This window comes from Dermochelys coriacea, chromosome 8 (genome assembly GCF_009764565.3).
Source record: "Dermochelys coriacea isolate rDerCor1 chromosome 8, rDerCor1.pri.v4, whole genome shotgun sequence".
Lineage (NCBI taxonomy): Eukaryota > Metazoa > Chordata > Testudines > Dermochelyidae > Dermochelys > Dermochelys coriacea.
The window spans coordinates 24,575,502-24,590,401 of record NC_050075.1 but is presented as its reverse complement, the minus strand read 5'-3'; the positions used below and the strand labels follow the sequence as shown (position 1 = coordinate 24,590,401).

Here is a 14,900-nt window from a genome sequence, read left to right as displayed (position 1 = left end):
AGGAGGAGGTGTAAAAGGGGCTACAGCAGCGGGCAGATTTGCAAGGAATAATTTAAAGCCCTCTCTTTTTTTCCCCCCCTTCCCTCCTCCCTCTCTTTCTCTTCTGCTCAGGATTTAAATGTCACTCAAAACATCCTCAAATCAGTTTTCGGCTCGTCTCTGCTTTCTTCTGAAGCATTAATTCGGCTAAACACTGCATTTCAGCCGCTCTGGTGTTTTACTCAGAAAGGTAAGGAGGGTCTGTGAGTGGAAATGCACCGGGTATGGAATGGTCACTAAAAGCCCAGTTTTCTTTGCAGGGTAGCCCCCCTCCCCGACCCCATACCGTAGCCTGGCTAAATCTACCTGAGGAATTTGCATTCCCTGCTAAAGAGCATGATCTCCGCCCCCCCCCCCCCCCAGCCTCCCCACACTTGCCCATCCTTGCCAGCCATTGCTGTACTCTTTAGCAGCCACGCTAAAATCGAATGGGGACATAAAAGGGAGACGTTCGTTTTAATTGCCACCCTTTTCATGTTATAAATAATCTTGACAATTGCCTGGCTGGTAACGTCATACAGCGAGTCCTTCCCTCCCCTCCCCAATTCCTCTGACCTAGGAACAGCTCCTGCCAGGAGAGTAGGAAATATCCGAATCCCTTCTTACAAGAGCCTGGTTCATCATCATAGCATTTCCCCCCAGAAAGATTACCATAGGCTCAACCCTCTCCCTCCCCATCTAGGTCCCTTTTTCTGCCCCTCACCTTTCTCCGCGTAGACTGTTTCCGGGGAGCGTAAAGTTAAGCTACCCCCCCCTTCTGCCTCTCGCACGATTTGCATCCCCAGTTTCTTTTAAACCTCTTTCCCCCTCTGTTTCCAATCGGATCCTGCACATGTCCGCTCCCCTTTAAGCTAGGTTGCAAAACTGCTGTACCCTGCAACTCCCTGAAACTTCCCTGCTTGCTGCAGTTTATATTATATTGTAATATACTGCCAAAAAGGACAACAAAAATACGCTGGATCGTCCTGTGGGATGACTTTTTTTTAAAGAATGCATTTCCTTCTTCCCCTTTAATTTTTTTTTTTTTTTTTTTTTTTTGGGCAAGGAAATTTGCTCCATCTCCAGCAGCAACCACTGCTCCTTTTGATGTTGTGGTACGCCGTGCGCATGCGCTTCACATTAGAATTACTGCACTGGCCAGAATAAGTTGGATCTCTTCTCCTCTTCACTGAAACCCTAAATCATATCAAAAGCTAAAGGGATGTTGAGAGTCCGGAAAAGGGGCTACTTTGGGATTTGGTCATTCTTCTTAATAATAGCAATGGTGTGTGCACAGAGGTAAGTGAGCGAGACGTCTCTTTTCCTTCACTTTGAATTGCCCTGTGTGCTACTGTTCCCCGAATGGGGAGATTGGATCTGAGAAATAAGAAATATGTATTATTGTTTTTTTTAGTGTCAATGACCCTAGCAATATGTCGCTGGTAAAAGAGACCGTTGATAGACTGCTGAAAGGCTATGACATTCGCCTGAGGCCAGATTTTGGAGGTAATTTGATTGCTTTTTGAATAAGAGATGTTACATACCCAGGCTGTGTCTCCTCTGTGTGTGTTTTTAAACGTGTTGTGGGTGCTGCTGCTTTGGTGTGTATGTTGCCATTTTCTCAAGCTGACCGAAAGTTAAGCCAATTGTTACTGAATTTTCTTAACACAGGATGCTCTTAATGCGATCATTGAAATCTCCTGTATATTTGTAATCGGTCTCATTTGTGAGTGTGTGCTGATAACTTATTAACCCACAATGAAAACCTCGGTTAATTGGCGTTATTGAGATGTCAATCTCTTAAGTTTATCCAGCGTTTTTTCTAGTGAGGCTGTGTCTGTGACCATAGTTACTATTTTTGAGTACAAAATATATGCTGTTAACTGATACAGAAAATGTCACTTAACCCAATGTTTGCTGCAACTTTGAACTAGTTGTGTGCATGCTACTCCAGAAAGCAATCTTGAGAGCCGGGTATAAATCATTTGAATCTCAGGTGAGATTCTTTTTTTCTCAGTTTGCATGTCGCATGTGTCGAGTAGAAAGAGTTAAAATGTACAGTCCGATCTTTTCTCCCCCTCCCCCAGGTACCGATTTGAACTGGTTCATACAATGATCGATTTGTGTGTGTCTGTCTATATAGCCAGTGTCTATAGAGCCCCCGTTATTAACACGTGTGTGCATGTTACATAAAATGTCCCTACAGCTGACGGTGGAGGCAAAGGGTAAATACTCTGCAAACGGAGGGTTTTCCAGGTATCAAAGGAGAGCCTGTTTTGTTGTTACCAACACTCGTGCCATATCGCCCTTTGATAAGTCTTGATAACTCTGGTAAGAATGAGTTAAGTTCTTAGAGATCACATTGCGGACCATCTCGTTGGTTTGCAGGTCCCCCAGTGGCTGTTGGCATGAACATAGACATTGCCAGCATAGACATGGTATCAGAAGTCAATATGGTGAGTATTTAGTTTTTTTACCCCCTCTCTCTCCTGAAGATTGTGGTAATAATAAGCTTGGGGGTTGGGGGGAGAAATGTCTGATTATCTCTCATCTGGCTACATTGTGCAATGGCTAGTACTCCCCGACCGGTGATCAACCAACCATACTCTCCATTCTCCTCTCCACCCCCCCCGCCCCCAAATCTCCTGCTGTTCTTTGTGTGCATTATAAACCTATTAAGGACTTGTTCTCCTCTTTGGCATTACGAGACACCGAATAGGGGCCGCCTTTGCCTATTTGCTACAGCAAATGTTACCAGTCCAAACCTGCATGCAGATTTTGGGGAGTAAAAAAAAATCCATGAAAATCTATGGATAAATGCATTAAATCAGAGAGGGGTTGGATTTAGGGATGCTCAGGTTTGTGCCTCTTGCCCTCGCCTTCCCCCCCCCCCCCGGAAAAATCCAATAAATTAATAATCTGCAATATAGTATCTAAGGATTATTTTTATATTATGACTCACAACATGTTCAAAGCTTGTACGATTTATTGACAGTCTTACTGTTTAGTAGCTACCACTTCAGACGTACTGTAAGCGCTATTGAGCGGGCCCTTGAGTTTATAGTCAGCGGAACAATGTTAGTCTTGTTTTGCTTCATGCAAGAGCGCCCCCTGCTGACAACAGGGTTCCACTGCAGCCGAAAGACAAATTATAATACCCCCTCAACTCAATCCCCGATGTGCTGTTCGTTCTTTGAAAGCGTTTACATTTATTTATTTTTCTTTGCACTTGGTGCCTATGGGGAAGCGAAGGGACCCGCAAATACTTCAGTTAGCAAGGCCACGTTGGACTGCCTGCCAATCATTTGATGCAATTACAAGACCTTCATGCTTTTTCATATGCCAGTCACTGAGAAGTGCATAAATGTGCGGAGCAAGTTTGTGAAGTGGGTAGAGAACTAGGTCTATTCCTAGCTAGATTTCCTTACACTTGATCTCAGACTAAACTAGATGTGGAACCACACTATGCAGCTATCTCTTCTCTTATGGATGAGGTGATGGCACATTAATACATAGTTCAAAAATGTCACAAAGCATTGTGCTTTACATCAAAAATTTCAGATTATGTGGGTGGGAATTGAGTTCAAATGGAGGTTTTGCTCACAGACTTGTTTTTCTACCTAAGCTATTTTTTTTTTAAATAAAGCGAGTTGCTTTACAAACTGCACACACAAAAATCAGCCCCAGTAAACATTTTACTTTGTTATGTAAATCTCAAAGCTCTCCCTGTGCTCTTCATTAATAGTCTATATTTAATAAAATGTTGAAGTTGCTGAAAGGATAATAAGAAGTTAACTAAATCATTAGTGTGTTTTGCTTCCATTATTTGGGGGTCTAATGAACTGTTGAGAAAACAGCAGCATTCCTGAAACTAACATCTGAGAAGGACCACATCTGAGACGCACATACAGACACACTTCCATAGTCAGAAAGTTTTTCTATCATCATCGTCCACAGTAAGTCAGGCTTTGCATCTGAGAAGGAGCTCTTCAGGGGTTAGATTGAACTTTCCTAGTAATCATTTTGCTTACATGTAAATGTTATAGGCCAAATTTTGCCGTCTTAAACATATTTTCAGTTTTATTTGGTTAAGGGACCTGGTTTGGGCCCTGAATGGTGACATACAGACATAAAACATTCTAGCAGCAAAGGCACCACCACGGTAAATGCGTATTAATGAAATGTATGGACTGGGAAGGAGATAAGTATCCTGTTTAAAAACAAATTGTCCAACATTGCTGGTGCTTCTGACTATATACGCAAAACTATTTTTCAAAAAAGTTATATAAGTGCCATTTTGCACTATCTTGACCTTTGTACCCATTAAAATATATTTTGCTTAATGGTTCAGTGGTCTGATCTGAATTAATAATTTCCAAAAATGCTGTCTGTACAGGGCACTGGCAGCCATTTATGGTTTATTTTTGTAACTGAAGGTGTTCTGTGACTTACAGAAAATGGTCCATAATATAAAATGGTAACATTAAGATGATAAGAATATTAGTTTTTGTTTTTGGAAGACTTGCTAGTTGAGTGCTTGGTCCTGCTGTCATTTGAGGCAATGGCAAAGCTCCCAATAACTTCACTATGAGCAGAATCAGTTCCTAAGTATTAAGTTTTAAAGCAGCTGTCTAAAATATAATCTAAAACATCTTTACACTGAACTTCTAGTTTTGTTATCATGGGATATTTTGGTATGTTCTGTTCAGGAAGTTTAAGTGCTAAAGAAACAAAATTACATTTTGTTTTAAGCAGCTTCCTTTTAATGAAATCTGGGTAGAACAGATATGGCATATGTAGAATCTTTATAAACATCCATTTGAGAGTGGTGAGTTTTACTTGCCAGTGCTATGAGCTAGAACCATTAGGTTAGTGTTACATCACAAAATCAAAACTGGACATTGATGCCAAACTTTTTTTTTTCATTTAAGGGGGTGCAGAATCTGTTAAATAACTTCCAGAAATTTGATCTCTATTGAAAAATGTCACCTGTGTAATGTGGCACAGCACACACAAACTAAATATTGTTTTGAAAAGTTTTTGTGTATGTCTTGAATATTTAAGTTTCTTCAATGAAAAGTTTTACTTTTGAAAAACAATGAAGTCTTTAAAGATTTTGTTGGATTATTTGGCAAAATTGGCAGGCAGGTTTGTTGTGAAGAGACATATATTCAGTTTTACCAATCACAATTGGCTAAAAGGGTTATAGACTGAATATTATATAAAAGTATCTGAGTTTAAATAGTTGGAATATGACTAATTTCATTCCTGAAACTGCAAGTTTTTCTCCAATAATTGTTTTATCTTTTAGTATGAGGTCAGGGGTTTCCTAATCAACAATAGTAAGAATTACTTCCTCAGCCTATTAACTGTAAAATAAGAAACACGTAAGAATGCACTTACAGTACTCTATAAATCATAATGAATATCTATACTGATGAACAGGAAATGAGCTTCTAGGAAGACAGGCATACAAGAAGAGAAGGAAAGAAATACTTAACATATTGGGTCGTGTTTTGCTTCTCTTGGGAGTTTTGGCCTTAACTGATAGAACCTCTTTGCAGCTGTCATTACTTCAGAAAGTCTCATCTCATTTAGAGGTCCACTTTCCTGCCTGTGGACTTCTGCTGCTCATACTGAAGTCAATGGCAAAGTTTCCATTGACTTCAGTTGAAGACAAATCATTGCCTATATGTGTTTATAGCTTGCACTAACTTTAGTGGGAGTTAAGATTTTTGCCTGCAAGTGAGACTACACAACCTGGGACATAAACACGAGAAGATCTCTGGTAACTGCAGTATGAACTTAGTTTAAGAGTCCCATCCTTTCCAACAGAAAGACACACATACAGACACACTTCCATAGTCAGAAAGTTTTTCTATCATCATCGTCCACAGTAAGTCAGGCTTTGCAGTTGCCTTCAAAATAGCTACTCTTGTCAGTAACAGCATTAAAACTGGAAGCAACTCATTTACTTCCGACCTTTCCTAGTCAGAAAGTTGGATATATATTCATAAGATTAAATTTCTTTTTCAAAACCTGTTGGTAAAGAGTATATATGTACATGACTTTTCAACTCTAGGCTATACTGAATGAATATAAAGGGAAGTAGTGAGGCCTTCAGATACATTTGTGAGTTGATAGGTTTCATGTCTGAATTTGCTTTCAGGCTTCATATTTTTCACAGGAGTAAAATTCTTCTGGTAATGCTTTTGTGCAACACGATAGTAACCATAGCTAATTCCATTGACTTCTTTGTGCTTTGAATCAGGCCCTGTATTACCATTGTTGAGAGTATGCTTTGTGCCAGTCATGCTGCAGCTTTCCTTAAAGGTTTCCTGGTGCAGGTGAAAGTTGAAAATAAACATGAAGAGGTGTAATAGCTACTTAAACCAAAATGGTTTTCCTGTTATAATGAATTCTGTGTTACATAAGATGAACTGGATTGCAGTGAGCCTAATACAACATTCTCAAGAGAGTTTCCAGGTGTTTGTTACTGTACTTGAATTTCCTTCTCAGCTTCCTTTTTCCCTAGTACTAATCAGACTCATTATAAAGATAATATCTCCAGAGGGCTTAATAGTCTATTTTTAAACAACTAATGCTAGCTGAGATGTCAGATTTCCAAATCTGCACCCCCTTGATTAATAATTGGAGCAGAGACTTTGACACTGACACAGCAGCTAAGATTCCTTCTCCCGCCCCCAATAGCTCCATTATGTTTAGAAAGCAAACTTTAACCTACACATTTGTTTTGAGGCACAGAAGGAAATTTGGGATATATCTTTTCCTCTGAAGTCTTCACTGAGTGTCCTCTATAGCATATTCTGCATTTGTTCTGCTTGTTGGCCTTCCATGGATGATATACTGATCTCAGAGGAGAATATTGGCCTGGAATTAGGTTGCAAATTTTGATTTGCTTTTTTAAAATAGTTGGAAACAATTTGTGTGCACGCGTGTGGCTCTTTTGGGATTCTGATACAGAATATCCTAAAAAGAGAGAGAAATGCTTGATATATTTTATCCCCAAAATTAGTTTTACTTTAAGTGATGTGTTACTTATAGTTGTTAATCCATATGAGGTGAGGAAGGTGGAATCTAAACAAGTGACTTTGTTCAAAATATGCACTTGGACATAATTTTAAAGAGCAACAGTATTATGTAGATATTGGCACGTGGCTTTAGTACACATGCATGGAGCCAAATTAATACAATAGACTGGTTTGTCTTATTGGGGGTCATCATGGTTGGTTGAGTGTATAATCCTTCCATTGAGAAGGAGTTACAGGAAACAAAGGCAGTATTAGTCTATCCGGGTAAGAGTCACTTCTTACAATCTGCCGACGTTCTTACGCCAGACCCTAATAGCATCTAAGCTCTGTAGAGAATTAAGTTTAATATTATATTGCAACTTCTGTACTCAAAGTGCCCCAGAGTTGGTTACTAAATACAAAATAAGATACTGATAGATTAAGATGTAGTGATCCCAGAACTGTGCAGTTGCACTTTTCTTGGTAGGACAAAGCAGTTCTCTGTTAGTGGACCTCAGGTTTTCAGTTTCCATCACTAGTCCATACTTGCCACTGTGTTCTCTTAAAATCTGCCACAGTTCCTTGAGGTACTCCAGGTAGGGAAAACTAATAGAGAAGCAACAGAAGCAGGCTGGTGTTATGGAAATAGTCTTTTGAGGGTTTTCAGACTTGAGATAGTCCAGAAATTGCCTCTGGGTGTGTGAAGAGGGAGCAGGGGTGATGAGAGGGAGGTAAAGGGGAGCAATTGTATCGGACCCACCGAAAGCTCTATAATCTCTGTGCAAATAAAGTGAAATAGGACAGGGTGGGACCCCAATGAACATGATGTACTGGAGCCTATTTTTCTCTCGATGGGCCTGGCAGGGAGATGGGATAGGAGGGACCATTTGCTTGTGTGGGAGTGAGTTGGGGAAGGAGTGTGGTGGGTAACGCTGATAAGGAGAGAGGTTGGAGCCAGATGAGATAGAAAAGGGCAGAACAAGAGAGGGATAGAGCCCTGGTAAAGGAAAGAGAAGGAGAGAAAGAAAAGGGGAAGATGAAAAATGAGGGGGAAAGGCGAGAAAGAGAGAAGGAGGGAAAGAGACGAAGAACACTGCCTGCTGGCAATAATTCCTTCTTATTGTTTACATACCAGAGATACTGGCAAGGGCAGGAGTGGTAGAATATGGCCATTTCATGTGCCCTGATATAAGGCATATAAACATGAAAATTAAAGCCACATATTGGGAGGGCATCACTTTCTTGCTTTTATAACACATAATTACTATTTGCTCATTAGTGATTTATTATTTCTGCGGTGACATGGGTATGCATGGAGCTATACGGCCAAAAGACAATGGTCTTTTCCCAAAAAGCTTCTAGTCTGAGTCTCATGTTGAAAATATTTCTGTAGATAGATTTAGAACTTTTGTACCCCCAAAATTATCCTGACTGCATACCCCTGCTGGTAGTGCATGGCTACATAGACAAATGTAGCAACTTAGATGAATGCAGAAGTAGCTCCCAAACGTCCAGGCTATGACAAAATGTCTTATTGAAAAAAGGAATTTTGGTCTGAATATTGAGATTATCCATTGTTCATTTTGAATAGTATCATGAATTCTTTAATTTCTTGGAGAGTGCAGGGTTCAACAGAAGGGACCTCAGTTTAGTATCTTGTGTGAAGGATTTAGTAGTGCAGTGCCCTCTCCCAGGTCTGTGGTATAAAAACCCAATTAAGAGCTCAAATGACGATAAAAGACTTGAATCCATGAGCACCTGGCCCAAAAGTGAGAGTGCTGCCATCAGTATCGTAGGCATTGGTTAAAATATATGAAGTAGATCTGTATAATGTGCATACATTATAATGTAAATGTTTTTATTTAAAACACCTACATACAAATTGAGTTCAGGTTTAAAAATACATTTTTAATTGAGTACAGTACCAAAGATGCATTCTTAATATTATGTATTTTATGTTCAAATAGTTCCTGGGAAATGGACACCTACTGCAGTAAGAGAGTAAAGATGAGAGTGAGATGTATTTTATTTATAGGAAATAGTCACTTTGCATGTCTACATTTCCTGTAGTAGCTTTCTCCATTAACTGTTAACTCATTGGCTTATGTTATGTTTAGAGAACTCTCTGTGTGCTGGTACCAATCTCTGTCTGATTACCTGTAGCCACTCTCAAGCCCCTCTTTCTACTTCTAATGGATGATATATTAGCTTCCATCTGTGTGCTCTTCCTCCTTACAATAGACAGGAAGCATTTGTTCCTTCAGCATTAGCAATCAAATCCAAATTATAGTTGTGGTTCAGCACTATACTATTTATTTAAGAAAGAGGCGTGAAAGAGATTAAAAATAAAGAAAAGTATTTAATGCAGAGGCAGCGACAGAGACGTGTGCTACCATGGGCTGGAAAAACATAAGTTATAAAGTTTAAAGGGTGGTAGCTTTATTCTTTATGCTATTAGCAGTGACCCATTTTATAAATGCTCTTTGGAACTGGCTGTCTTTTTGTGCTTCATGTGAATGTCAGTGTGTACCCTGCTTCCACGTAATGGTGTTTTAAATAGTGAAGCCCTGACTCCCTCCTACCCCCATCCCAAAGACTACCTCCTCGCCACTTCTGAAGGTGTTTTCTTTGATTTTCTAAGGTGTGTTGCTCTCGACTTTGTGGGCCCAGGCTAGCAGTGAGGTTATTGACACAACTATTATTAGCACTTTAGCATGAGCCCGATCCTGTAGACCAGGCTCTGAGAGTTGCTGTTGTGGTTTTGTTTTGTTTTGTTTTGTTTTTGTTTTGGGGTTTTTTGCCATGTAGACATACCGATAGAGACTTGCACAGAGTTTCAGAAATAAATGTTAGTAAATGTCCGTGACCTATAAATCTTGAGTCCATAGAAAGGCGCCTGTTACAGTGTCATAACCAGCTTGATTCTATTTAAATGTATGGTCTTTGCACTGACCTTTAAGGAAGAGAGTAAGTGCCCAGTTCAATGGCCTGATTTCAGTGGGAGATTTTCTTGCTGAAGGAGTAATGAATTGGACCCTACAGACCTGATCCTGCAATTTCTTTCATACAGAGGGACAGCTGTGACCATTCACTGCTCCACTGAAGTCAGTGATGCTCTGTCTGGGTGTAGCAGTCCATATTGTGTGCAAGAAATTGCAGTATCATGTGACTTAAGATATTTAAGTCAAGGATTTTTGTGTAATTTTTGTTCATTTTAAAATGAATGCAGCATTTCTTTACAATTATGCCCTTAAAGCAACAGAATCCTGATATCTTTTTCTTTGCTTTCCTTTAACAAATTAAACATATTGCATTGGACATCACTTTTTCTATGGTGCAATGTTTCAGTCTTTTATTTTTAAGTAGAAGACATTTATTTTAAATTGATCTCTGTGGATTTATTATTCAGACCCATGGATAGTTGCCAGAAATGTAAAACAATTGCCTTGGAGATGATCTGTACAGCTGAGTTAATAATTATTGCCATCTTGTTTCCTGTTAGCACTTATCCATAAATATTTTAACTAATTTGGCTTCTGCCAGAGAAGAGAAGATATATTTGTATTTACCATGTTTTACGGACAATGTCTTGTAGTGCTAAATCGTGGGAAAGGACATTCTGTGCACTTTGTTACCTGCTAGTACATGGCTTGCTGTATTTCATAACTTCTCTATTGGCAGTCCCATAAAATCTTTATAAATTAACTGTGGTGGAATGAAAAATATTTTTATATCATGCTCTACAAACACGTCACTTATGGTTTTAAAGAGGTATCTGTGGTTGTGTTGGTGCCTCCGAGTGCTGCTAAAGTTAAAAATCTCTCAGTATTCCATAACCAAAGCCACTCTCTTTGTCCCTGGTTTATAGTTTGGTTTTCAGTACTCAGCTGGGATGAAACTTGGTATGAAAAGGTCTCAGAGCAGATATGATGCTTGCTTACCTGCCCCAGTGAGGCCAGTGGAACTGCTTGTGTGAATAAGGAGAGCAAGATATGGCCCCTTCTGACAAATCCATAAAAAGGGAATGCCTTTCTTTGTTTTTGTAACACCTCTTTAAAATAATGAAAAATGTCATCCTGTTACATTTTAGGTAGACCTAAGCCCTTAAAAACACAACATAAAATGCATGAGTTACTAATATTCAAAATTGACTACTGAGGATTCATAGAAACTTGTAATTAAAAATGCATATTAATACCGTAATAGTGTCGTAGCATGGATTGACAAAAAGATAAACAGCACAGAAGAAGCCTTTGTGATTTATTATAATTACTCTTCAGTATGCATCTATGAGCATTCCCACCTCTCTCATTTTTTTTTAAACAGCAATATTACCAAAAAAGAGAGATGTAACCACTCATGTAGAGATAATAGTGACCACTAAAATGATGATAGAACATTAAGGGAAATACTGTTTCCTCTGTGCGGATGATCATTTGGAGCTCCACCTGTGGCTAAGGGTCAGATTATTGAATGAAGGTGCCTAAACTGTATCTGCAAAAAAAAAATTGCATACTGTTTGTGCTTCATAGACATTATTTACATTTGCAAATGGTGAAACCTGTTGAAATCAATGGGTAGACTTCTATTGGCTTTGGATTGGGCCCTAATTGCACATCTAGGTACTCATTTGGGGGCCAGATTTTGGATTTGCACATACAAATGTATATGCTCATTATTGTCAGCCTTTACTGAAAATGTGGTGTTATGGTCAAAATTCTGTCCTCAAAGACACAATTTCAAACACTTGAGTAGGATGGCACAAGTCTGACTTAAAGCAGAATTTGTACATTAGGTTCATTCAGTTCAGAGGTAATGTTCTGAGTCTGAATCCTTCCTGTGCCATCAGACATCGCTTGGGGCATGAACAAGGTTCTGCCATCCCTGTGTATCCTGGGATGCTCTTTGCATGTCCTTTGTGTTAAGTCCTATAAGTTTTCCCTCACTAAATATTGTTTGACAGAGTAATTCTTTTAGTCAGCCCCTTTTACATGTTCCTCCAGCAAAATGGCTATGGTAATGGTGTCAGTTATGGAAGTGGGTCCTGTGAGATTTATCATTTATATTGATCAAATAGTTTGAAGACCCCTGACTCTATAACAGCCAAATTCTGCTCTGTGATATCTCTGTAGGAAAATCAGTGGAATCACTCTGGATTTACAGCAGTGTTGCTGAGAGAAGAATTGAGCCCTACTTGTTTTTAAACACATGTTGGCTTTATTCTTTTGCAAAAAGATTAACACTGAATCAGCAAAGGCACATAACATGGTATATTGAGATGATCTGATAAGTGCAAACTCAAAGACATCTACATTCTCTTACCTATATTTATTCATTTGCCTAATTAATTAATGCCTACTATGTAAACAGTAGTTCCGATTTCCAAACTGTCTTCCCCTCAGGTAAGCTTCAGTGACACACTTGCTTTCAGTAGTGATTCAACTTAAAGTCATTTAGATAGTAGCAGGAACAAGTCAGACAACAGAAGTTAAGCAAATGGCCATAAATGAAATGTGAAAAAAAGCTTTGTGAGCTAAGAAATGTTCGGGGATTTTTATCTTGAATTTTCTGGTTTGAGTTACTTTGTCTGAAAACTGCAGCATCTTATGGGCCAAATTTTCAAAAGTGTTCATTGTGCTAATTAACCATTATTACATTTGCAAATGTCTGAGCCCACTGAAGTCAATGAAAAGACTCCTGCTGACTGTGATTTAGGCCCTAATTGCACATCAAGCACCTAAATGAAGTAATGTAGTTAGGTTTTTGATAACAATAGTTGCTGTGAGATGCTGAGAACTTCTGAAAATATGGCCACTTCATTTAGGTGCTTGATGTGCAATTAAGGCCTAAATCACAGTCACCCTTGAAAACTGGCTGACTTTAAGTGCCTGAATGGGATCTGAACTCTTTCAGAAACCTGTCTCCAATTCTGGATGTTGCTTTTTTTGAAAATCTGACCCTTTAATTTTATTAAAAAGAAAAGGAGTACTTGTGGAACATTAGCAACTAACAAATTTTATTATGTATTAAATCTTTAATGGGAGTTTAAATTGTGAATTATTGAGTTGAGTCACAGATACATTCTAGTCTACAGAGTAGTAAAATATACCTTTACGCCAGTGGTTCCCAAACCTGTTCTGCTGCTTGTGCAGGGAAAGCTCCTGCCAGGCCTGGCCGGTTTGTTTACCTGCCGCATCTGCAAGTTCAGCTGATCGCGGCTCCCAGTGGCTGCGGTTCGCTGCTCCAAGCCAATGGGGGCTGCAGGAAGTGGCGCGCGCCTAAGGATGTACTGGCCGCCGCTTCCAGCAGCACCCTGCACAAGCGGCGGAACAAGTTTGGGAACCACTGCTTTAGGCTATGTAAGTGTTTGTATTTAGGCCTTTAAAAAGATATCTTCAAGATTAAATACATACTTCATCACACCCTTTTAGTCAAAGGAGTGCAATAGCTTGAAGTCATAATGATCCATAAGGGTAAATATGTATTTTCATTTGCATAGAACTTATTACCCAGTAGTCCAAAAGTCTTTATGGTTCATTGTGTAAATCCATAGTTATGTTCTCTTTTTACAATGGATATTTTTGAATTATTAGACCTAGCACCTCCAAAAGAGTTGTTGCCCACTATTGTGGAAATTCTTCCTTTTTCAAGGACTATTGAAATTGGAGGCTCTATTGGCTCCCTTGGAGCTGTCACAGTGATTAGCACTCATCTGTCTTTGGCTCACGTGCACTGAAAACATCGATACAGTTTGAGTCCCAATTAGTTTCCATGGAATGGAATATATTTGGGATTTTCCAAATAAAATATTTTTTTTATTTCTGTTTTAAAATTATTTTATTCTTCTAGTTAAAAGATAGGGAGGAGGGAAACAGGACTAAATATGTTCATGCATGTCATATTTAAAAATTAAATGTAGCATATTTTAACTAACTGCATTACTATTATGCTTCTCTTGAAACTCCAGAAACAATCACAGAAGCCCATCCAGAACTAGCAGTTTCTTTTAAGCATGATGAAATCCTTTCCAATTTTAAGAAAACACTCATTCTATTGTACCGTTCCGTAGTATGTAAGCTAGCTGTGGGTTTTTTCACTATATTGAATGCTGGTATGAGAAATCCTCTAAAGAATTGTTTCTCTGATTAAAATTAGGGATGTAATGCTTGTTTCAGGAAATATAAAGATCCTTTGGCTGCTTGGGATAAAATACTTTAAAACTTGTTCTCATAGACAAATGACTTGCAAAATTACCGTTTTAAAATTTAATAAAAAGCCCTTTTTAAAATTTAGGAACATTTGTAGAGTTAAGCATAATTGAGACCTTTATACCAAATTTCAGTAAGACTATATTACAATGGCTGATGTGTAAGCCCCTGAAAATAGGTTTGTAATGGAAATACCAAGAGATCCTTAACTGTAATTATTCTTGTTAGTTTAAATGCCTAGAAATGAGTACAGTTTTCATTGATCTACTATAATGTGACAGAAGTGACTACTCTCAGGGAAATTCATAGGATTCCAGTTACCTTGCTGCATTAGGAAATTAAATTAAATGTTATTCACCCCGTGCAGAGGATGCCCACAGTGCACCATTCAGGTCCCATGTAAACTTTATTTTGGAGGTTTAAAGTGGTGCTGACTGCATGGGGCTGAGTTTCACCCTGTGTGCCCACCATAGGCACTGATCCCATTGGGTGGTCCAGGGCTGGAGCACCCATAGAAAAAAAATAGGGGGTGCTCAACACCCACCAGCCACTCACCAATGAGCTGTTTGGTGGCAGGCAGGAGGCACTGAATGGGGCAAAGCAGGGGTGGGAAGAGGTGGAGTGATGGTTGGACACACTCTGA

The 14,900-nt window shown here is 39.0% G+C and overlaps 1 protein-coding gene across 3 annotated transcripts in view; it reads left to right on the top strand.

The window, feature by feature from the left end:
• The first annotated feature begins 720 nt into the window (after positions 1–720).
• GABRB2 (gamma-aminobutyric acid type A receptor subunit beta2) overlaps positions 721–14,900 on the top strand; it is a 238,709-nt gene continuing 224,529 nt past the window's right edge. The window contains exons 1-3 of one of the 3 annotated variants that reach the window (XM_038414349.2): positions 721–1,317; positions 1,433–1,524; positions 2,407–2,474. In XM_038414349.2, coding sequence (XP_038270277.1) covers positions 1,241–1,317; positions 1,433–1,524; positions 2,407–2,474 — 237 coding nt within the window. In that variant the 5' untranslated portion in view covers positions 721–1,240. The remainder of the gene's footprint in view (positions 1,318–1,432; positions 1,525–2,406; positions 2,475–14,900) is intronic. The other 2 variants (XM_038414353.2, XM_038414352.2) reach the window with 2 other exon arrangements.